Source organism: Colletotrichum abscissum (assembly GCF_030869225.1).
Source record: "Colletotrichum abscissum strain IMI 504890 chromosome Unknown Scaffold_36.1, whole genome shotgun sequence".
NCBI classification, from domain to species: Eukaryota; Fungi; Ascomycota; class Sordariomycetes; order Glomerellales; family Glomerellaceae; genus Colletotrichum; species Colletotrichum abscissum.
In genome coordinates, this window is record NW_026850276.1 from 179,497 (window position 1) to 202,400 (window position 22,904).

The 22,904-nt window shown below is 53.6% G+C and overlaps 6 protein-coding genes across 6 annotated transcripts; 2 read left to right on the top strand and 4 right to left on the bottom strand.

The window, feature by feature from the left end:
* Nucleotides 1-605: 605 nt before the first annotated feature.
* Nucleotides 606-4,689, bottom strand: CABS01_12217 (helicase associated domain-containing protein; the record flags this gene model as incomplete). The annotated part of the gene is made up of 2 exons (XM_060545571.1): nt 606-856; nt 912-4,689. The coding sequence occupies 2 exons, from the start codon at nt 4,687-4,689 to the stop codon at nt 606-608; spliced, it is 4,029 nt and encodes a 1,342-aa protein (XP_060396744.1).
* Nucleotides 4,690-5,280: 591 nt separating this feature from the next.
* On the top strand, nt 5,281-6,189 carry CABS01_12218 (HIT domain-containing protein; the record flags this gene model as incomplete). Its single annotated transcript, XM_060545572.1, has 2 exons — nt 5,281-5,371; nt 5,438-6,189. 2 exons carry the CDS (start codon nt 5,281-5,283, stop codon nt 6,187-6,189), a joined length of 843 nt encoding a protein of 280 aa, XP_060396745.1.
* A 400-nt stretch (nt 6,190-6,589) lies between these two features.
* CABS01_12219 (AT hook domain-containing protein) lies at nt 6,590-7,158 on the bottom strand (the record flags this gene model as incomplete). Its single annotated transcript, XM_060545573.1, has 2 exons — nt 6,590-6,702; nt 6,771-7,158. The coding sequence occupies 2 exons, from the start codon at nt 7,156-7,158 to the stop codon at nt 6,590-6,592; spliced, it is 501 nt and encodes a 166-aa protein (XP_060396746.1).
* Nucleotides 7,159-8,286: 1,128 nt separating this feature from the next.
* Nucleotides 8,287-9,208, bottom strand: CABS01_12220 (signal sequence receptor alpha chain; the record flags this gene model as incomplete). Its single annotated transcript, XM_060545574.1, has 3 exons — nt 8,287-8,572; nt 8,636-9,072; nt 9,131-9,208. 3 exons carry the CDS (start codon nt 9,206-9,208, stop codon nt 8,287-8,289), a joined length of 801 nt encoding a protein of 266 aa, XP_060396747.1.
* Nucleotides 9,209-10,686: 1,478 nt separating this feature from the next.
* On the bottom strand, nt 10,687-12,820 carry CABS01_12221 (cyclin domain-containing protein; the record flags this gene model as incomplete). Its single annotated transcript, XM_060545575.1, has 4 exons — nt 10,687-10,983; nt 11,036-11,575; nt 11,632-12,705; nt 12,809-12,820. 4 exons carry the CDS (start codon nt 12,818-12,820, stop codon nt 10,687-10,689), a joined length of 1,923 nt encoding a protein of 640 aa, XP_060396748.1.
* A 454-nt stretch (nt 12,821-13,274) lies between these two features.
* On the top strand, nt 13,275-14,105 carry CABS01_12222 (uncharacterized protein; the record flags this gene model as incomplete). Its single annotated transcript, XM_060545576.1, has 2 exons — nt 13,275-13,403; nt 13,743-14,105. 2 exons carry the CDS (start codon nt 13,275-13,277, stop codon nt 14,103-14,105), a joined length of 492 nt encoding a protein of 163 aa, XP_060396749.1.
* Nucleotides 14,106-22,904: the final 8,799 nt, after the last annotated feature.

The window sequence follows — 22,904 nt, forward strand, 5'->3', positions numbered from 1 at the left end:
CGATCGCCGCGAACTCTATGCACCTATCCATTCCGGGCAGGCGCAGCCCTCTCCACACTATCCGTACCTTCATCCACATGCCGTTGAAGGTTTAATGCCCGTTGACAGCCCGTATCTCACTCGGAAAGGATTGATCTCAACGAGGACTATGATTCCTGAGAGCAAGGCAGAGGAAACATATTGAATGACTAAGTAACCTCACCTATATTGAACCACCTGCTGGAAGTGGGGTTGCAGCAGAAAATTGTCCAGTTTCAGACCACACCAAACCCGAGACGTTCGTAATCCACCGTATTTCAGACAACTACCTTGTCTCGTCGCGGCAAATGAAGAGTTTTCAATACGGGCACTTACGATATAACATCAAGTCTGAGTAATAAACTACGCGGCCAGCCATTGTGCGCGGCCTTGCTTCGGCCGCGTGTCTTGCTTGAAATGAACATCCCACCTCATCCACATCGGCTCTGCTTTGAATACATACTCAAAATAAAAAATGTGGGACGCAATGACGTGTGATGTGTTGCGTTGCTCACTCTATTTTTTGCCTCTCCATATTTGCGCCGGCATAATAATCCACAAAAAAGTATGGCATACCACCCGTTCTATCATGCGTCTAGTCCGTCCAGCTCTATCAGCTTCGCAACCAGCTTGATCACTTCGTTGTCTGCAAGATCTAGTCCAGGGTTCTCAATCTTCATCGCAATCACGTCATCGACCATGCCCCTGAGTCTCGACACCAAAACTCCCAACCGCGCCCAGCCTCGAAGGCGCACCCATTCGTCGACCACCAGTCCTCTTCCCAGCGTATCCAGACTGATGGCACCAGAGAACAACAGCAAAGTGTAGGCGTTGAAAGCTATTTGAGAATCAGCAAACTTATTTTCGCCTTGGTATTTTCAATGGAAACTTACGTGTGAGGTCTCGGATGAATGTCTTGCTGGTGGAAATCATAGTAAAGTACGACATGAACGAGGCGTTGCCAGTGAACCCTTGACTGCCGAAAAGCGTACTGCTGGGATGCACAAACACTCGGCCCTGCTCTTGAGCAAAGTACTTGATCAGCCGCGCCTCCGGATCCAACTCCTTCGCACCGGAAACCGTGCTAGTAAACTTCTTGTCTGGATACTGGATCCGCGCAATCTGCGGGTTGAACGCCGAGGCCGTAATCGCACGTAAAAGAGTCATGCCGGATTTGCTCTGGCTCTTAGCGGCGCCGGACCTGCTCGTCTCGACGATACCAATCTCGCCGAGGGCAGAATAGTACTGCATTCGCGTTGCCGATATGTCATTCAGTGTAAGCCACGAGAGGAAGTTGTCGTCGCAAAAGTTGCGAAGTTGCCGCTGTCCCACCCCGTCGCCGCGCATCTCGTCCCACTGCTTGAAAGCCTCAAGATCGGTAAGCAGGTCGCCGTCTCCGTTCGAAAACTTCATGCGCGCGTCCTTGGCCTGGTCGCGCTTATCCGGAGGCGACATGAATGGACTGCGGGTGCTGAGAATGGCGGCAATCGTGACCGAGTCATCCAAGCAGCCAAAGATGGCACCGTACACCATGAGTTTTGCGCATCGCAAATCGGCGGGGATCATGGCTAGTTGTTGACCTAGTGCGGTCATTTCGTCTCCGTCCAACGCACCCATTCTGCGCAAGAGCTTGATCGCGCCATCAACGGCTGTGCTATCAGGCGGCGTAGGCGACTGTGAGAGGAATCCGGCCACGTTCCTCATACCCATGGCTCGTACGGACAGACACATCTGCTCCAACGGTACTCTTCTGATTTCCGGATCCGGTCGCTCAGCCATCTGTTGCTCGAGATTCTTGGTATACAGCTTGTAGCACTTGCCGGCCTGCACTCTGCCAGCACGACCACGCCGTTGCTTACACGCCGCGCGAGAAGCCCAGTTCTCCTCCAACTTTCTCATGTTGTTCACGGGGTCGTATGTAGTCTCCTTCACCTTGCCGCTGTCGATAACGGCAACAATGTCGTCAATCGTAATTGAAGTCTCCGCCACGTTGGTAGCAACGACAATCTTTCTCTTGCCATGCGGCGGACTGGCAAAGACCCGTTTCTGCTCTTTGGTCTCCAGTGAGGCATGCAGAGGCAGAACGTGTAACGAGGAGAAAGACCGCAGGACGCCACACGCCCTGTTGATCTCGGCCACTCCGGGTAAGAAGATGAGGATACCGCCCGACTTGCCCGTATGAGATAGATCCGCGTCAATCTCCCGTACGGTCTCTGCCAGAAGGTCGTAGTTGATGCGATGTCCCAGCTTTTGAATCACCTTGCCCATGGCGTCGCCTCGTCCGCCATCTCCGTCAATCATGTCACCTCTGAAGCCCGTCATGTTGATGATATCGTCTAGGTAGAAATCATCAACAGGGTACGTTCTTCCAGCAATCTCCACCATGCCGACGTCCAAGCCTTGGGAGGTGAAGTAGTAGTTGAAAGATGCGGCATCAAGCGTGGCGCTCATGAGGACCAACTTCAAGAGGTTCTTCCTCGTCTTCATGACCTCCCTGACAATGGTCAGAAGGAAGTCTGTATCCAGACTACGCTCGTGCACTTCGTCAATGACAATGTGACTGACGTCTGCCAGCGACGCCGCAACGTCTTCAATCTTTCCACCAGAAGTTTGCAGCCTCCTCAGTAGCACACCAGTCGTCACGAATGTGATTTTTGTGTTGTTGCTTCTACGGTTCTCGCCGCGAATGGCGTAACCGATTTCGTCTCCAACTCTGCTACACCGTTCCTCGGCCACACGGTCGGCCAAACCAAGCGCGGAGATTCTCCTGGGCTGTGTCACAAGCATATTGACACATTTGCCCAGGCCTCTGTTGTACAGGTCGTCCAGAATGAACTGCATCGACTGCGTTGACTTTCCGGAACCAGTCTCACCACTGATGATGGTAACGTGGTTGTGTTCGACGGTCTGAACAATCTTGTCACGAACCTGCCACGCAGGTAACTTTTGACGCTTCGACATCATCTTCTCCCACGCTGGATCCTCCGTCCTTCTCAACCAGTCATCTCGTGATCGTTCGTCAGGTGTCCACGAGATTGGCTTAGGAGCTCTCTGGGATTTGTTCGAGGCTCTCTGTGACCGGGCTTCGTTGGGTACCTCGGACGCCGTCGAGGCTACTGCTGAAATGTCCAACAGTTTGCCTGGCCGTTCAATTATGTCGTTGATATTTTGCTGAATCCAGTCAATGGCAACAAAGACCTTCATAGGCTCCTCCCAGTAAGAGTCGTCTAGATATCCAATCGTCTGCTTGATTATCGACAGCTTAATCTGCGCCGGGAGAGGTGCCACAACGGCAAAGTTGAGCTGGGCAGGGTAATTCGGCGTCTTGCGAACCTGAACGGCTGCCTCTACCGGCTTCCCTGCGTTCTTGACCTTTTCAAGCTTTACTTGGATGATGTCCACCGATGTCTTCTTGAAGAGGTCGCCGAAAGAAGACTCCATCGCAGAAACTTCATCTTCCCAGAGCTCATTCGCCGAGACACCCGGGGGAAGAAGATCTTCCGCGGTCGATCGCGACTCGTCTCCTGACACTTGCCCCAATAGGCGGAGCTGAAGGAGCTCGGCTGCCCGGCCTTCGCTACCGCCAGCCTCCTCGAGGACGCGGGCGCACAGGTCGAGGGCGTAACCAGATTCTGAGAGACGTTTGATGACAGCTTCTTTCTTGAGATCCATGGACGCGACCGAGATACCCGCCGCATAGCTCTCCGGCAGTGCCCATCGCGGCAGGTCATCCTCAGGAACGTGAATCAACAGCCACTCGAGCGTTTCCTCACGGTCCTTGCAAATCTCCGTAGCCTCCTCAACGTGACTTCGTCTGAATCCCAGCTTGCTGAGCTCGTCGACAATCGCCTTTTTCTGAGCCGCTGGTATTTGAATCTTGTTTGGGTTCCAAACAACATACTTTTGAATCAGTGCCTCGACCTGGGTTCGCGAACGCTTGCCCATCTCAATCTTTGGCGCCGTCACCCAGCCCTTCATAGCGTTTGCGCCGGCTAGCCCAGATGCGCCAGGCATAGACTTTGCCTTCTCCTTGGCCGCCTCCGCCTCCTTGCGCTTCTTCTCAGCCGCGGCCTTGGTGTCCTTCCTCTCCATGAGAGTCTTGAACGGGTCCGCGTCGTACATCCACGCCTTGCCATCCTTGACGTCCTGCTTCTTGATTTCCTGGAAATCTTTCCACATGGACTTATAGTCGGGCGGCAGCACCATGTGCTTGTTCTGCATGCTGCACACCCTAAAGAGGGCATACGTGGCCGCGGCATGCCTCGCCTCCAGGGCAGTCGGCCTGGTGAGCAGATGTTTGAAGTCCGGCGCAATCTTGAACGAGTCCAGGGTCATGAGCTCTTTCGTCTTCGGGTCCTTTGCGCTGAGGGTGATGAAGCAGGCATATCCCTCCGGAGTCTTGCGCATGTCGTAGACTGGCTTCTCCCACTGCTGCTTCTGGCAGTACTCATTGAAGAGGTTCTGCGGCAGCTTTCCGGTCCATGACGACCCGCCAATGATCTGTTTGACGGTGGGCTTATTGGCAGCTGGACCGGCGGCCTGCTCCATGAGCGATAGACCGCCAGTCTTCTTGCCTTTGGCGCCGTCTTTGGAAGACGATGCGGCTGCTTGCGCCGCTGGGGCTGGCGCGGCGGCCTTGTCCTTTCCCTTGCCTTTCTTAGGCGGTGCCATGGTTTGGTGGCGTGTCGAGGTGTTTGTCTAAGGGCAAGTCTGAGCCATGGAAAACGCTGTTGGCGGTGAAGACGAGAACGCAGTCGGTCTATCGTGAGCCACCTCAGAGTAACTGCGCGAATGAGCTCGTTGCGATGTCACTGAAAGCACTGGGAAATTTTATTTGCCCGTGGATTTCCCAGGTTGATTGGGGTGGTTGTTGGAGCCCAGTTGCAGAAAGCCACTTGCCGTTAGCGGTTGCAGAGGCGGTTTGCAGTGGCCACTCAGCGACCTTGACGTTGATGGCGGCTGGCACTGGATGGAGGGGCACGGCTTCTCCTGCAGCTCCCCCGCTGTGGGTACCTCGATTATATTCTTTGAAGGGTCTGGCCGGATCTCTAAACTGCCTGATGCACATTCACATTTGTTGCCGTACCCAGGACATAGCCTTTGGTCGCAACGAGACCGCAGACCGCAGCTTTGAAGCTACGGAGTCTTCGTTACCACTGTACTTCGTATAAAGAATGGCTCATTGAACACAGCGCACACTCTGGGCCACACGCAAAGCCTTTCCCACACCCAGCCTTGAACATCCCACCACCAAGACAGACAATGGCGGGCACAGACTCGGATCCTGAAGACGCCATCACCAAGGATGAGATCCAAGGGACCGCCGCCGCGCCTGCACAACCGCGAAATGCGTGTAAGCCATCCTACAGAAATCTTCCCCGAAACCTCGCAAGCATTCTGACCTTCGCGCACCCCTAAGTCGCAGAGCTCATGACACGAAAACGCAAGCCCGAACCGACCCCAGAACCTCCCAAGGCTTCTTCTCGAAACAAGCCCCCTCACACAAGCCGTGATGGCCTTGGTGTATACATCGAAAACCCGTCCTCCTTCCCTGCCTCGCGAGTGATCTACCACAATGACGATTTCGTCGCCATCAACGACCTGTACCCGAAAGCCAGCGTCCACACGCTACTGCTCCCTCGATCCCCCAAATACACCCTCCTTCATCCGTTCGAAGCCTTTGACGACCCCGAGTTCTTAGCGACGGTACAGAATGAAGTCTTGAAGCTGAAGGACCTCGTAGCCAAAGAGCTACAGCGACGGTTCGCAACGGAAAGCAAGGCCGAGGCAGATCGAGAAGCCGTGCTCGACGGACGCGCAGAGCCGACAGGCGCCGAGCTTCCCCAGGGCCGTGACTGGCACGCCGAGATTATTAGCGGCATACATGCGCATCCAAGCATGAACCATCTGCACGTCCACGTACTTTCACGAGACATGTATTCCGTGTGCTTGAAGCATCGCAAGCACTACAACTCCTTCAATACCCCCTTTCTGGTCGATGTTGCCGATTTTCCACTGGCCCCGGACGACCCCAGGCGTCATCCCGGCCACGAGGGCTACCTCATGAAAGTGGACCTTGTTTGCTGGAGGTGCAAGGATAACTTCAAAAACCAGTTTGCGAAGCTGAAGGAGCACCTCTCCCAAGAATTCGTCGAGTGGAAAAAGGAGTAAACACGGTAAGATCACAACTGCGATATACAGTAGCGCAACAAGGGGGCAAATGAGGAAAAGCAAAGCGTGGAGCAGCACGACCTCAGCCCAAAGACGGAAGGTTGCGTCTTCACAATAACAACCATAGAAGGGTGGAGACAAAATAGTCTCGTATTCAGCAAAAAGCATGGTATCTCAGTAACGGTCAGGGCCTCGCATGTCGCGCGGTCTGCAGGCGGGAGAGGACCAGGACCGTCATCGACACCAAGCCCACTAAACAAATCGGAAGCGAGACCCCAACGCCTTCTTATGTTTTCCCCAGTGTCCGCCAGACGAAAAATTCCAAGATCCCGTGCGAAATGTAGCAAAAAGGTCTTCCCCTTTCGTCCGTTGTATTACTGTGGATGAAATAATTTCGTGGTCAGCCGAATATTCCTCGTATCATTCTCGATGGCAGCCAAGGACGCACCTCTTCAGCAGAGTCCGCGGCGTCGGAGGGCGACTTCATCGCGGCGTCTTCCTTAGTTTCCTGTGCTTGATGTATTAGTGAGCCGACGTTCATACTCGTACACGAGCCGGAAGGGGAGAGATCTTGAGCTAACCTTCCTCTCCGTCCTCCGAGTCGGAATCAGCGGGCAATTCCTCTTTGGCAGCCTTGCCCTTCTTGGCAGACTCGGCCTTGGGTGTAGCGGCGGCGTCAGACTTGCGAGGACGGCCACGGCGACCACCAGCGCCGGCAGACTTTGGTGTAGCCTTCTTGGGCGTGGCAGACTTCTTGGGAGTAGCTGCGGTTGCGTCGTCGGCCTTCTTGGGTCTTCCGCGCGTCTTGGTGCCAGTGGTACTAGGTGCGACCGTCTTCTTCACGCCTCCGCTACCTTTTGGGCGACCACGAGGACGTCCCGTGGGAACGTAGGGCGTCTTCTTCTGGCCATCGGCTTTGGGGGGTCTACCCCGACCGCGCTTCACGGGTTCCTCAACGGTTGGCGCCATTGTAGATTGTGTGTGTTAAACGAAAGTTATTTGCGAAGAAAAAGAAAATGTGGGAAAAGTTTACGCAGGAAATCAGAGATCGTGAAAAGCCCCTCGAGGTACTGTACAATTCTTCTCCGCGACGATCGAAGAGAATGGGGTTCACGAAAAGGTCTGGTAGAGAGTGAAGTGTGAAGGAGAGAAGACGCAGAAAGCGGGCGGACAAGTCCTAAATGTGCAATTAAGGTCCGATGCTCATAGCGCGGAAGTGACCCTTGTGGGTGGAAAGCGCGTTTGCGCGTCACTCTCGCGCACATGGGGAAGCTACTACCTTAGGTTCGTTGAGCACCAAAGGTAGGTACCCGCTTCTGGGGTAGGTGCCTCCCAGGAGTCCAGGACCACCCAACTTCAGACTGAAAGCTCTTGCACCAAGAACCATGGAGATGCATCTACATTTAATGAGATAATCGTGCAATAACCCAAAATCTCCCAATACATCATGTTTTGTTATTAAAAAAAATGGCAAATCAAAATTGCACTTTCCACTGGTCCCATAACAAAGAACACTCCGGTCCCTGCTCTGGCACAAGTAATCAGAGTGCTGACCGCATTAAGGTAAGGTCAGGGCCCTGAAACCTCAATTGGATGCGTCTCAGGCCAGATCAGGCAAGGTAGACTTGCTTTTCGTTGTTGAAGTGATTGGTAGTCACATATCTATGCTGGGAGTTGACAAACTTTCAGGCGAACGCAACACTTAGTCTCTCACAAGGCTTGGTGTACGGACAACAGCTAACAACAAGCTCTTGGCAGCCCATTCTTCCCTTATTGTCGTTAGTTGCGAGTGGAACAACCTCAATGGACGAAATATCCAAGGTGTCGTTCACATATTCTTGAGAGTGCATCTTTAAGGCGATAACAAAGCTCCAGTAATTCCTACGGGAGTCGCCAACATCGGCTTCTTGCCTTGTATGTAGCTATTGTACAGTACTTTTGTTTTCCTTCTCCAACGTCAACTCAATGTGAACATCCTATAAGCTCTTTTCCAGCTTGTTGGGCTCTTCAAGGTTGCCAATCTGTGATCGCATGGTTGCTATCTTGTCCAACGTATCCACGTTCTTAGACGGCTCGCTTCGTAGAGGTGCTACGTTCCTACTCGCCCTTCTTGAGCTTGCCACTGGCACCGCTCTTGACGCGCTTGGCAACAGGGCGGTTGATGTGGTGGTCGGGGATCCAGCTCTCGTCGTAGCTCTTGCCAGTCGAGGAGGCAACACCAGTGGTGTCAGCCTCAGCCAGAGGCACGGTGACACTAACAGTGCGCGCCTTCTTGGAAGACTTGGCCTTCTTAGCCTGGGGGAAGAGGGCTTCGATCCAGGTCTTGTAGACAAAGTACAGAGTACCAGCGAAGGCACCAGACAGGAAGAGGTAGAGGAAGATGCTACAGGAGATGTCAGCGGTTGTCATCAAACCACAATGGCGGTGCATTGGTTGTAGAACTCACATCTGAGGGTCAAAGATGCTGGTAGGGGGCTCGACAATGGCGGCGGTGGAGTTGTAAGCCTGGACCTGGAAGATATCGCCCTTGGAGTTGCTCACGACAGCAATAAGCTGGAGGAGAACATCCTGGGGGTTGGCGTCGAGAGCAAAGGAGTATGGAACAGCCTTCTTGTCGCCAGCCTCGATGGTCAGGTCGTAGCGGGCAGCCGTCAGGTTGCGGATGATGCTGTCACTGGGAAGGGAGTCCTCGGGAAGCTCCTGAGTGGAAGACAGGGTGCCGCCAACCATGGCGACCTGAATCGGCGCATCCTCATTGTTGGTGAACTCGATCAAGGCCTTGGTGGGGTGGCCATTGACGATCTTCACACCAAAGATGTCAGCATCGGGGAAGGTGGTCTCGATGTCAGCCTTGAGGGTCGGGGGAACAGCGTCGGTGTCGACCTGGTGATGGTTAGCAATGAGCATCAGGGGTGCTAAAATGTCAAGAAACATTACGTACAGGGGCCGCCTCGGCAGCGAAGACGCCGGAGATGGGCAGGGCCAAAAGGGCCAGGAGCGAGGACCTGAGGTAAACCATTGTAGTGACGACGAGGGACAAGCAGTTGGATGCGACGTGACCAGTTCAACGATCGCAAGCAAGGTTGACTGGAGTGGGGGAGAAGGGAAAGGAGGAGGGAGGTAAGGAGGAAGATGGGAAGTGGCAGATGGAAGATGGAGATGGAGACAGATGGAAGGGGGGCTGGGGCAAACCCAATTCAACTCAGATCGCGTGCGTCTTTGCGCTGAGGTGTCAGGTTGGATAGGTAAGGTGGGCGGGAAATAAAAGTGTGCGTGAGGTGGGTGATTCAGCAATGGGAAAGAGAGGCAGACTGGACAACCGTGGACTGGGAGGCGACAACAGCAAGGTGGCCTCACAGCAATCGATCCACCACCGCCTTGGAGAAAAAAGGGACCTGCCTCGCACCGCGGCCACGGCCTCGTCAATTGAGCTGTTGGCCAATGAAGTGCCTGACGCACTGCGGAGCTACCCCATGGTGCAAGTGCCACATGGAGAACCAGCCACCAGCTTCCAAGCGAGTGGGGCACCTCAAGCTTAGCTGGCGCGCTGGGCAGCTTGACGACCCAATCATAAGGTAGCTTCCCTCGGCCAGGGAAGGGAGCTGTACTTCAACGTCAATAATGTACCGTGAGGTAAGTACGAAGGTAGATGCCGGTATGACTTCCAGGTTGAAGATAGCACGAGAGTGCCAAGGTGATACTCGCGCCCAGCCAAAATCTTGAAGTAGTGCCCTCCACACTAAAGGACTTCATCAAAGCATTGAATCAACGGACCAAGAATACTGTCAAGATATTCATTACCTCCTTACCGACCCGACTACCGTGACGCCGCCATCCATTGTGGCCATCTCAGCTGATCCTCTAGCTGAACTGTAACAGTACATAGAAAATGCAAATCCCACCCCCTTTGCCAAAGGATTATAAGTCATACACAAGTTATTGCCTCGTCCTAAACCATCCCTCAGGCAGTCATCATAGTTTGTGCCGTTTCATCTATGCCACACCTCCACGGATCGCGCTTGCTTTTGGTTTTGGTTCTGGTATGTTGCTCCTGGAAGCCACGCCCATCGTCTGCAAGGTTTGTTTGCCTTGCCCTCTAGAGGAACCTTCCTCCAACGCCAAAACAACCTGGCCGCGTAGTAAAGAAAAAAACAAAATCGACTCGGGCCAACCGAAAAGTAGTGAAAGGTTGAGTAAGAAACCAGTCATTGGTATCGTCAAGTCGTCCAGTGTCGTCAACGGACCGCGCGGGCGGTCTAAAACATTGTGTAAAAAGAGTTGCCGGCGGTTCATCAGTCGTTGCGTCTAAAGCCCGGACCTGTTGTCCAGCCGTACTCGCAATCGTGGTATTATGATAGCCGCCGCAGTTGCAACCAATATCGCGTCGGGTGTCGCTTAGGAGAAGAAAAAGGTCGTTGCATCGAGCCAAGTGCCCCGCGGGCGCACGGGGAAGTCCCTCACATGATGCGTCATCGGTGGTCGAGCACAATTGTCCCACTAGCTCTGGAGCTCGACCATCGGCTTGCCATGATGAGGTTGGCCAGCGTTGCCGTCGATCTCGGCAAAGTCATAAGCCGCCGCACGGCCTGTAGACTGGCGAACAGCGGGCAGGGTGAAGCCCTTGGCAATCTCCGTCTCAACGTACTCAGCAGCGCGCTTGTATCGCTTGTCAGAGTACTTCTCAAAGACCGCAAGGTGGTGCTTGCGTGGGTTGTAGCAGCACTCGAGGATCATAGTAACTAGGTTCTTGAGCTGGCCCCAGGTGTATCCAGAATAGTGGACATGCGCAGGAGTCTATTTTCATTGTTAGCGGCTTGGTATAATAAACCTGTAGGAGTAGACATACCCAGTCACCCTTCTTCAGGATCAAGCGAGACAGGCAGTGCGCGGCAGCAGCGAGGAAGCTGGGAGGGCTCGCAACGAAGCGCTCGTCCATGATGGTCACCTCCAGAAAGTACTTGGCCAATGTGCGCGTCTCCAGGTCGTAATCATCCGCCTTGCTAACGCGACGCAAGAAGCTCATCGGACCAGGGAAGCCGAGCTCGAAGCTCAACATGCTAAGCATGAAACGCTCAGCCTTGAGGATCTCGTCAACCTTGTAGCCGTTATCTACCATGAAGACGATCTCCTGCAGCGACGGGCAGTTGATCTCCTCGTACTTGGAGGCAACGAGCAATGCGGTTGCACCAACGAGCTGAAGCTTGCCGATCGATACAACCTTATACGAGAGGAAGCGATCGATGTAGTTGACGGTCAAGAAAAGCGTCTCCGGAAGCAGGCTGAATCGGTGGTGAACTTGAACGAGCCAGTCCATCAAGACGGAGCGCATGGACCATTGAATCTCGGCCTGGTTGTCCATGTAGTGAGGGTCAGGCAACATTCTCATCTAGAAGTATGATGATTAGTAGATGCCTGTCTGAAGGCTATACGGGGCACACAAACCTCAAGCTCCCTCATGTACTCAAAGATGTCATCTCCATACTCTGCAACCATGCAGACATCCCAGATCTCGTCGTCAACCTCTTCCTGGGTGCGGGTACTTTCGACGATGGCACGGGCAGTCTCCAACTCTTGCTCGACCTTGTCGGTAATCTTAGGAGCGAGTATAGTGGTTGCGCCGCCCGTAGTAAGGTCGCCGCGGGAACGGTATGAGTGGGCAGTCGTGTAGCCCTGGTCGTCGTAGAGCTCTTCTTCGTCATCCTCGTCCCAATACTCCTCCGCCTCCGACATGTTTGGAACACCCAGTGATTCGGAAAGAGGCTCCAGGGAGCTAAGCTTGTCAACGGCAGCATTCGATGATACAATATCCTCAGGTAGTTCGCTATCCGGAACGTCCAGCGAGCGTCTGTGGTAGGGGCCATGGTACTGTTCTTCGCCAATGTGCTCGACGGCATCCTCGTAGGTAGCCTCCGTCACATCATCCATAGACTTCCAGGCTGCCGCAGCAGGAGCAGCGGGTGCAGGGGCTGTGGTCAGCTTGCTTTGTGTCCGTCGCAAAACATGCGCAGCAGGCTCCTTCTTAAGCTGAGGCTGAGACTTGTGGTGACGAGGCTGTTTGCCAGAGGTTGACTCTGAAATTGGGTCCTGGGCCACGAATTTGCTCTTGGAGGGACGAGCCTCGTAAAGCTGAGCAGCGGAGGATCTCTTGGCAACCTGCTTGTTCTGAGTCTTGGGCTGCTTCCACTCCGCAGTCACGGGTCCGTTCTTGCTGCTGAGGGCTGTGGCCCGCTGAGCGGCCTTGAAGAATCCATCTTTGCCATTGACCGCGTTCTCCTTGTTGTAGATGTGATCCACAGCCTTGCCCTTACCCGCAGTCTGGTCGCTGGGAAGCGAAATCAGGTTCTTCACGGTGTTGCTGACGTCGCCGAATGCGGTTCGCTTAGCAGCAACCTGCAGAGCGCCGTTGCGAGGCATGGCTTGCAGGTTACCGGTAGACTTGTGTCGCTGGTGAAGAGAATCGTGTTTCGAAGGGATGATGTTTTCGTTGCCACCTGGGTGGACTCTGAGGCGCTGAGGCTGTTTGAGTCAAGTCAGTCGATAGTTTGAGAAAGTCGCCCTTGCTTGGTCCTTGGGGCGAGGTACGCGGGCGTGGTGGTTACGAGGGAGGATAGTGACTTACTCTAGCGTCCATCGCGACTGCTGGTCTTGCAGATAGCTACCTTAGTGCTGCTGGTTGAATCTGCTCGGGAGGGCACCTTTGTGGGGCAGTGAAGAATTATGAAGGCGCGCAGTGGATGTTGATGTGATTATCGTGGAACTGAGAATAATTGCGCGTGGGATAGCATGTAAACACCACAGTGACTCGGTTGGCCGTGTTGTGGAAAGTCGTGGTCCCCAATTGCTGCCGATCAGATACGGGCACGGTTGGTCAGAGTGAAGGGATGGGCGAGGGACGGGAGATTGCGACGGGTAGGGATATAAAAGAAGGGAAGGTCGGTTTATCTCTGCGGGATGGTAGAGGATAAGAACCAGGCCCGGGCTGCCTCGACAACGACCAAAGTGGAGGAAGGATGGGGACGGGGATGTAGAGTTTGGAAGCAACTCTTGATGGGAAGAAAAAAAGGTCTCAGCCAAAAAGCTGCACGATGGGTAACTGCCACGGCGGGCGGCTTATGACCAAAAACGGCCTGGTAAGGTTGGAGCGGCCAGAATGTGCAGTGGACTTTTTTGGGTTGTTTACTTCCGTGTTTGTCAATACAGCTGAGAAATCCGAGGTACGCACCGGAGACGCGGTACCAACGCGCCACCTCATTGGCTGAGAGCGATGGAGCCCCACCGTTGGCCGGTCGATGGGTGGGTCTCAGCATCATCGCCGCGGGGCCAATTGAGCTCACTTCGTACGTTCGTATGCATTTACCTTACCTTACTCCGTATGCTTCCTTCCAATGGGCTCTGTCTCCGATACCATGTTTTGGACAGCCCATGTCTCTACGCAACGATGCGCATGAGCAAATCCGGGGACCTATGCTCGAGCAATGCGTTGCGAAAGCAAGGCACGAGTCTTCTGTCATCGTTTCACCTAGACCACACAATACACTACCACACCGTCCTAGACAACCATCGTTGTTGTTTTCCAACTTCTGTATTGTTTGCGCCAAATACTACCTGACTATCTTCCCAGACCAATCTTCTACAGCGAGACGCCGTTCGTCACCCGTTTCGATAATCTCTCCCCTTTTCCAAGCTCGACACTCCCTTTACCAACGGCTTCTTACGAAAATCCTTTGTCCATTGTGCTACTGAAACCTGCAACGTCCACCATTAGCTTGGCTCCCGCTCGAGAACACAAAGGCAGCCGACCCACGTTGGCCTCTAGAACGTTGGGCGACTCGTGGAAGGAACGCCATAGCGGCCCAGAACAAAAAGGCATACGAAACGCATCGCTTCGAGGCTCGAAGTCGTTGAACGGTTCCTAACCAGCCAAGCCTCGCCTACCGTTGTCCTCTCCTCCGGCCTTTCAGCTCTGCAATCCAGCCTATCCAGAAGAAGCCACGCCCGAAACCGAAACCCATCGTACTCCGAGCTGTGATATCAGCACTTGCCACGGCACCTGTTGTGGCGAACGTGGTCCTTGGAGTTTGAGTGCGTTATATTGAACTGTAACCATGGTCTTTGTTCTGTCGGGTGTTCCTGAATACGTTGCCTCTGGTCTCTTTCTCTACTAATCAATCTGGCTTAGTTCCGACATGTGCTGGAGTTCCACGCTCGTAATTACTGCCTCACTCACACAAGACCTTTCTGACCTTCGTTGTGTTCTTTTCCTCGGCACTCTCGACGCAATACCAGGTCCTGGGTACAACCTCTCAAAGCTCCCTGCAATCCCAAGTGATACTATGAAGCCGTAGTTGCGACCGAGCTTTAGTTACCTATATCTAGAAGCAATTATTCACCTAGATATTCTCTCGAGAGCCTAGACAAATTTGGCTCTTAATATACTCAACGTCATGGTGAAATAGAGTATTCTTCGGGGGAGGAAAACATGTGTTTGACAGACTGATACTACTTCGGATCATCACGATCAAAATTAGGTGGTTATTGAGTTTAACTCAGCGACTCCTACGAGATTCCACAGTGGGATACATATTCTTACTATCTTCTGTAATTCGGACAATAAAGAGCTCCAGCTAGGGAACATTCGTATTAAACGCAGGCACGAGCCTTGGCCTCTGCCGCCTGCTTTGCCCTTCCTCCAACTGCCAATGATTCAAGTGTCTTTGCGATGTACTTCATACTCGAGTGCGCACAATTGCATCGAAGCGAACCGAGCTGTTCTGGATTGCCGTATCTTCATTATTCCTTGGAGAAGACTTTGAGGACTCAATTGATGGGACTGGAGCATGGTACGTCTCATTCCATCATGTCTTGTTATGATGTAACAAATTTGCAAGGGCCAACAATTAATGGCAGAGAAAAAGCACCACGGAAGCGCTTGCAAATAGAGGCTAATTGATAAGAACAGACAGTCGGAACAAAGACATAGGCTGGGCGAATCAAGTATAGTGCTATTAGAGACATACCAGCTCCCCTTATTTGGCCAGGTATCCCAACCAGCAGGCACACGTTTGTGCAAAGCCGTCTGGCAAGGCATGCCGGTGTGACTAGGGAACAATATGGTGAATCATCTCGAAGGATATATCATGTGATTTAATTGATCTTGCCTTATTTTTTCTCAAGACTGCTGGAGTTATTAATACCGTTCATATGAGGGCAGGATTGCCATGTTCGTCGTCGAGACCATTTGTTTTCGGGGCCATCCACGTGCTCTGTGCATGGGCCAGCAAAGTTGTCTTTTGATATCAGCATCTCAGCCTCAGGCTAGCACGCTTTTCTCGAATGGTACCTGCTGTTGATACTTGGAGGGATAGGTAGGGTATCAGCGGCATCGAAAGCCGCGAATCGGGCTCGTGAATTGGAAATTGCGACTGGTGATCATGCTCGTTTTGTTTCCACCATACCAACTATGGGACGGTTCGCCAATATTTCGCTTGCAGAAGCTAGCTACTCACGTTTATCTCGCATGGCTTTACTCCCATCTGAATAGTTCTGCACAATCATTAAAGCGCACAAAAATTCGAGGGCACCAGTAGCAGACAGATACAGCACCGAATGGAAAAGGAAGCTTAAATTCTGTGTGAAACGGAAATCCGGAAACCGATGGAAAGACCAGACGGCAGGAATGACGGGAAAACCTCGGTATCCCCATCCCCTGTCGTCATGCTTTCGCAATTGTGGAAAGGGCAACGCTAGTCCAAAAGGGGGAAATGATTTTGATCCTCCTCTTACCGTCGCGTCTTCCGAATACCGTTCAAAGGAACACATCGCTCAACATCATCAGCAAAAAATCATACAAACTCACAAAAAGCCACCATACCATATAAGGGATGATATTGAAATCAAATTTGAGGTCAAAAGTCTTGATATGGACCGGAGGTTGACAGTTTCACCCCGCAGACCACGATCCGCTGACCGCGCCCTCACTTGACACCAATTAACCACGAAGTCACGTGATGAAATCGTCACACGTTCCCGCTCTGTAGCGGAGCTCGCCTCCAAAGGCGCCGCATCATCAGCGTTGCGACTCACGCAAGTATCGATGTAAAACCTTCTCTTGAGGCACCCCGGCGCCTTTGCACCACGAACTTGCGCAAGGCCCCTCCCACAACGCAAGTTGTTCGACCTGGCGCAACTGGCGACAAATGCGACGGAATTGGACGTACGCGCCTGGCCCGACACCTTGCGACCGGCATGAGCAGATCCATCCTGCAGAGCTGTCGTTTCTGGCCAGTCGCATTGGCGCAACGCGATGCGCCTGAAGCATCTCCTTTGTTTGTTTTGATCAAGAACAGAATTGCGACTCGTCGGACGTCGGGCCATGTCTCTTGTCAGCCTCTCCAGCTGCATGATGGAAAACGAGGGGAACCATCAGGGACCGGCTGGGATGTGCGCAGACAATTAATATTTCTGCATGATGAGCACAACTTCTCCTTCCCACCCCTCATCGATGACCCGCCACGCAAGCTGCGCTAGACGGGACGACCTCCTTTCCAGGCACAAGGTCGAAGGCTCGAGGCCCGGGGCTGCAACTGGACGGAGGGCGCCGCAATTGCATCTGATTGGATTCGGCGCATTTCTCTTTCGCACGCGCACTCTTTGCTCATGCCAGGCTCTACAGTCGCACAGCACCACCTTCCATCACCTTGCGACGGAGTGTCTTGAAATGGGCCGCATAGCTCAGCTTGACTGACGGATATCATGACCATTCCGTCGCGACTCGCCATTGATTTTCGAGCATCGGGGGATATTGCGTAACAGTTTGAGAGGGAACTACTAGCTCAATACGAAAGCTCCCAGGGCTTAGCACATATGCGACGGCTCCGAACATGCCCCCTGCAACCTGTCGCAGACTTCAAGCACAAAAACTGGATACCCACCGGCAGTGCAAAGCCAGAATGAGCGCACGGTACGCCAGCTGTCCTGGAAGACCCTTTGCCCGTCGCATTGCCTCTTCTCATTGTCTTTCAAACTGTCGCGCTCAGCAGAGCAGTATCGACCAACAGCTTCTCAGGCTTGACGGGAGAGAAATATCAAAAGAGTACGAGGGGGAGCGAGTGTGTGCGTTTGTCTACCTTGACGGTATTCGAAGGCGCGCGCGTGTGCGCAATCGCACACACACAGTCGCAATCCATTCCGACTAGCTCACCCCATCCGATGCTCCACGACTCACGAGACCTTATGGCCTCAGAGACTCCTATGGAAGAACGGTGAAAGAGGGGCAGACGTGGCGTGGCAAAAGCTACCCAGCCATGCGAAAAGAATAGTAGGTCGAGTGTGACGCACCAGGGTCGCAGAATTTGACTGATGCCGCCTCCGCTCTATCGTTTCTCTCCGCCAAATGCGTTGAAGCCACCATGCGCGGGAAAGCGCCGATCCTCCCGGTAGAATCCAGCGACACACACACTCCCACACAGCTCCATTTCTAGCTCGGTGGTACCCGTTTGTATCCCAAACCAGCGACCGGCAGCAGAGCCCGCGATTGACAAGATGGACTCAAGCGACCAATCGAAGACGAGTCGCAGATATCGTTAGGTTGGGCTGGTCTGTGTTGTTTCTCTGAGTTTTGCGCTGGTGGCGGTTGTGGATGAACATGGCATCGCATCGCATCGCATCGCATGGCATCGCATCGTACCGGGATAGGGTCCACGAGCTAATCGGGTCGAATGGGCGCAACGACTGGGCCGACACGCAGACCACGACTGCTCCTGAATCCTGAGAAATATGTCGATTCGCTGTCGGAATCTTTTCGCCTCCTCAAACTCCATCAAGAGAGCAAAAACAGGGTCCAACAAAAAGGCATCGACTGTTCCATTCCCACAAGCCGACCAGTCCAAAGTTCAAACCTCGACGTGGCAGTGGAGCCCCAACCTGCGAGGTAACGCAAAACAAAGAGCAACAAGCTGCGTTCAGGAAGGATAGCTCATCCCTGCGAGGAGATCTGGAGCCTGGGCGCAAAAGTCTCGCCAGGTATCGCACACCGTTCTTTTGAGTGCGGCCGGCTCCTGAACTCCCCCGATTGGCGAAAAGGGACTTGTTGGGGCCTGCAAAACCCAGTGCCAGTTCATCAATACTTCTCCGCACTGCGCTCACTGGCAGGGCCGCAAAGGAAGAGATACACACTATACACTCAAGAGGCAGGCGAAAGAAGATGCGTGGATGCGTCGAGCGATCCACACATGCCGTCGTCCCTCCATGCCATCCCATTCTGTCGCAAAGCGCGAGAGAGAGAGAGGAGGGGGAGGAGAGGTGCCAATGACTGTTGTCGGTGTCACCTTTCTATCTACCTGAAGTGGGGATTTCTCAAGGCCAAGCCGTCGAGCCTTTGGAGCAAACGCAGCAGGCGAGCGGAGGGGAACTCGGGATGACGGCCAAGACCTTGCCCATTTCCTCGGCCTAGTTCTTTTATGTTGTCTATTCGTACCTCCATGGTGATTCGGCAGCGACATGACACTTGAAACCCCCGACCAGCGCATACAACCGTAACATGACGGCCTGAACCAATCTTGCTTCACGCTACAAACCGTCCCCCCAGCCACCTCATCTATCAAGCTCGCGGATCGAGCATCTGATCATGTCTGGTTCCTGGCCCTACTAACAGAGCCAAAGATAGGTATGCGCAGGTGCGAAAATCCTCGTGCGCATAGCACTTCCGTGCGAAGGCGCACTGGGGTCATGCTGTGCAGAGAGAGCAGAAAGGTCCGGACAGCAAGTGGCCTCGATACCGTGTACTATCGGATGTCTGCCCCTCGCCATTGAATAGACGTAGACTTTGGCCGTCTATCTGGGACAGACCTATATGTTGTTGCTTTCTCGGCCCCATGCTGCTGGACGGGGACCCATCCGAACAACACCATGAAACGAGCTGGACGGGGGGTTTATCGATGAACCAAACAGTGCAGCAGCAGGACTCTCCTCTTCCTCCTCCTCCACATAATCAAAACATGCGCCGGGCGAACCCTCTGTAATTCAATCAGCGTGTTGACAGTTGAAACCAGTGCAGACCGAGCAGACCGGCGCTGGAGTCTCTACCTGTGCCATGCTGGTAGCCGCCTTAGCCAACATTCCGCCTCGCCTCGTGCATGAGCCAGCCGCGCTACGACCATCCTTCTCTGGCCGCTATCTTGTCTTGTCCCTCTTGGTCCCCTGATATGCGAGACTCGTGGCGCCTTGAGCTGGTCCGAACGACAATGCCATTGGCTCAATGACAAGGTGGCTCGCAAACCTCGTTCCCTTGCTGAGATCCTGCAGTTTTGTCTACTGTACATCTGACAATGGATAGTTCATATGCTGCTGACTAAGAAAGTCCTGCTGGATGGCAATCGAATCTGGAAATTCACGGTCATCGATATCAAAAGGGATAACCGACCCCCGGGACGATCGCAGGACGGAGCAAGTCTCGTAGACGGCTCCGTGAGAGACGAAGGGGCCCCGGGGTTTGAGTGGCCGTATTTTCATTTCACCTAATAAGACTACATTCTCCGCCAAACAAGCTGCCGCCGCTGGTTAGTCGCGGATATCATGGCGCCAGGTGGCATCCGCCTAAGACGGGTTCGTGGTCTTTGCGCCGTAGAGCAGGTACCGTGCTTTGGGCTGGCTCCTCTCTATCTCTGTCTCTGCCCGTCTCTTTGGAAATGGGAAGACATTACGGAGTAGGCGGTTTTTTTTCTCAGCTGAGGTATCCCGTACCACGGTGGGAGAACGATCTCAATGGTTGGGGACGGATGGATTGGCGCCAAAACACTGGCACACACACACACACACACACACACACACACCATCCGGCATCCATACCGGAACTTGCAGCTTCTTTGGCGCCTTTTTTTGTTGGAGCATGGCATCACGTGGTGGTGTACCATCCAGGTAGGCAGTAGGTCAGCAATGAAAGACCCAAGATCAACAGAAGGGCCGGGGTTCATGGGTCCAGGTATCTTTGAGGCGGTTTAACTTGGAAACGGGCGAGTTGAAAGCTGGACCCCCCCGCGACAATGGGCCATCGCGGTCCTCAATTGTGCGACGGAGAGCATTTGTCGCAAAGCGCATTGCAAGAGGCAGTCGAAGAAGGGAGAAATGCCGATAGCTGGCCCAGGCCGTACCATACCGAGGACAGTAGCTTTCCTTTGCGCCAAGATTGGCCATGCGATTCCGAGTAGCACATCGAGTCCCTCCGTCTAATGCGATAAACCCTGGCCTGGGGCCGGTTTTGGTTGCGGGTAGGGTGGGATGGCGCTTTTTTCCTGTTGCGAAGCGCCGAATTGTCCCATTGAGCCGACGAATTTGATATGAGGGGAGAGAGATAGTGATACGCTACGATACGGCACGGGAAGAGAGAGAGAGAGAGAAAAGATACGTATCTGATTCTGCAGGGCACTATAACTTTTCATATTTGGTGAGATGCCAGGGAAGGACTCTGCGGAAGACGAGTCGTGAAATCGGGGTCCGATGTCGCGCGCATCCCACGTTGAAGTGGTTCGTACGGACAATGGCGGGCGCATTGCGCCGCGATATCAATTATGAATAAGTCTTCATGTTCGCTGACGAAATTGCGCACAGCCCCGAAGGTCCGGAGGATGCAATTACAGATTTACGCAAACAAGGTCCAACAAGTCACAGCAATACTCGACAGGAGGCTGGTCGCAAAGTCGTATATTAGAGAGGGATGGGGCCTGAAAGGCCCGCGAGGTGTGTGAGTGAGTGTGTATGCGTGTATGTGTGTGTGTGTGTGTGTGTGCCAGGATTGACGAGGTTTCGATGGCTCAGGCTTCCCAAGACCGGGCAGGGATGGCTGGGCGAATTGGAAGAGACATAGTTGGGTGAGGTGAAGGTGACGGGATCGGCACCGTATGAATTAGACGCTGAAGGTGCCAAAAAGGACCTTGGAAAAGGTAAGGTTTTTGTGTCTTGTTTGCTCGCGGGGAACGGACCGGTTTGAGCCAGTTTGACTGGCCCATCAGTTTCTCTCTGGCATTTCGAGAGAGTGACTCGGGTGTGCGTGTGTGTGCGAGTGAGTGTGAGTGTACACACCTTATCTGAACAAGTTCGGGTCGCCTTGGGGTGAGCCGACACGAGGCGTGAAGGTCAAGTTGCTATTGGTGAATGGATGAGAGTATGTCCATGTAATGAGGTGTGGTAAGGTGAGGTCAGATTCAGTACGAGGCACACAACTCGCGACGTATGTTCCTTGCACAAGGAGGAGCGCTGGCTCGTCATCGGTACGGAACGAATGCATATTCATGTGTGAGAGTGAGTGTATGTCTCTCCATGTGTGGCTTTTGAGAGTAAAGTACGGGGCGATATGTCATGCTCCCTTTCCACCGTTTCGTATGAATATAGATATACTCCGTGCAAGGCGGAGAAGGATTGTTTGTTCATATTTATATGTAAATCTCGCCGTCTGGCCCTTTTATGTGACCTGCGCCTTGCTGTATCTGGTCCCTCACATAAAAAAGTATCGGTAAATTGAAGTGAGTCGAAATGAATCGGGGGGAAGGACGCACAAAACGAGATGGAGCACGTCAGTCCCTTGAATCCATACTCCGTACCCCGTTACCCCCTGTCCCAAAGAACAGGATTCAAAAGTATGCCCTGCCAGAGATTGAGGCTTCTAGAAGGACTGTTTGAGAGAGAAAGCAGGACTGGTGAAGGGAGGCCCAGGTAATTACGGCTAGGCGAAGAGGCCATCATATCCGCAAATAGCCACTTGACGAGATTTGATGGATCAGACCAGCCGGCCCAGCAGATCTTGACTTTGACCGCCTTACCACACACACTTCGTACTCACACAGTCACACGCACCCTTCCTCTCACTCGCTCTCTCCTCTCTCCTTCTCACTTTATCGGTTGATCGCAGGCCAGGTATCCGTAGATCGATTACCGGTAGGCTCAAGTTAAAGACAGAAGAGCCAGATGGTGAGAAAAATGCCACCAAGCCCCCCCCCCCCCGGTGTACGGCCTGCTAGGCCCTTGTCCGGATCCGCTTCCGCTCACGAAGAAGGAGAAGCCTTTCCATACGGATACAGTGTCGCTCCTTCGTTGTGCGCGCAGCGGCGGCGGCGGCGGCGGCGTGTGGCTCCCAAGTTGCGCAAGCATGAGCGACTTGGGCCTCGGTGCGTCGCCGTCGTCCCTGGCCGCATAGCACCGCCTAGAAACCCGACGAAGGACTCCAGGATGTTCGCATACATGGTAGTCATCATATCGACCTCGAAAAACATAGGCCCAAGGGTCTTGTCGAGACGCAGAGCAAATGCGCCTGCGACGTGGAGGTACCCTTTTCACTCGTCACGCTCAGGTTCGGAGTGTGTGAGGTGACCTAGGAGGTGACCTAGGAGAATAGGTAGCCAGACGGGATGAGCGGGTCCGGCAGGTAGGCAGGTGCCACTGCCCTCCACTCTGCCTAAGCCTGAAGGTGCGGTGAGGTCCCACGAGTGCGGCAAGGCCTTGTTCTGGGGCGAACTAGCCACCTGCCTGGCGATTGCCCGGAAAGGGGGAGGAGGCGATATGCGTTGGGGGATGATCCAGTGCTGTAGGGACCTGGCCGTAAGCCACAGTGGAACATGGCCCCTGTGAGGTCCCTCAACTTGGGGTGATACGTGCCTAAGCTACAGCACCAAGTGCCCTGAAGCAAAGGCAATCGGGCATGACCCGCCAAGGATGAGGAATCGAAG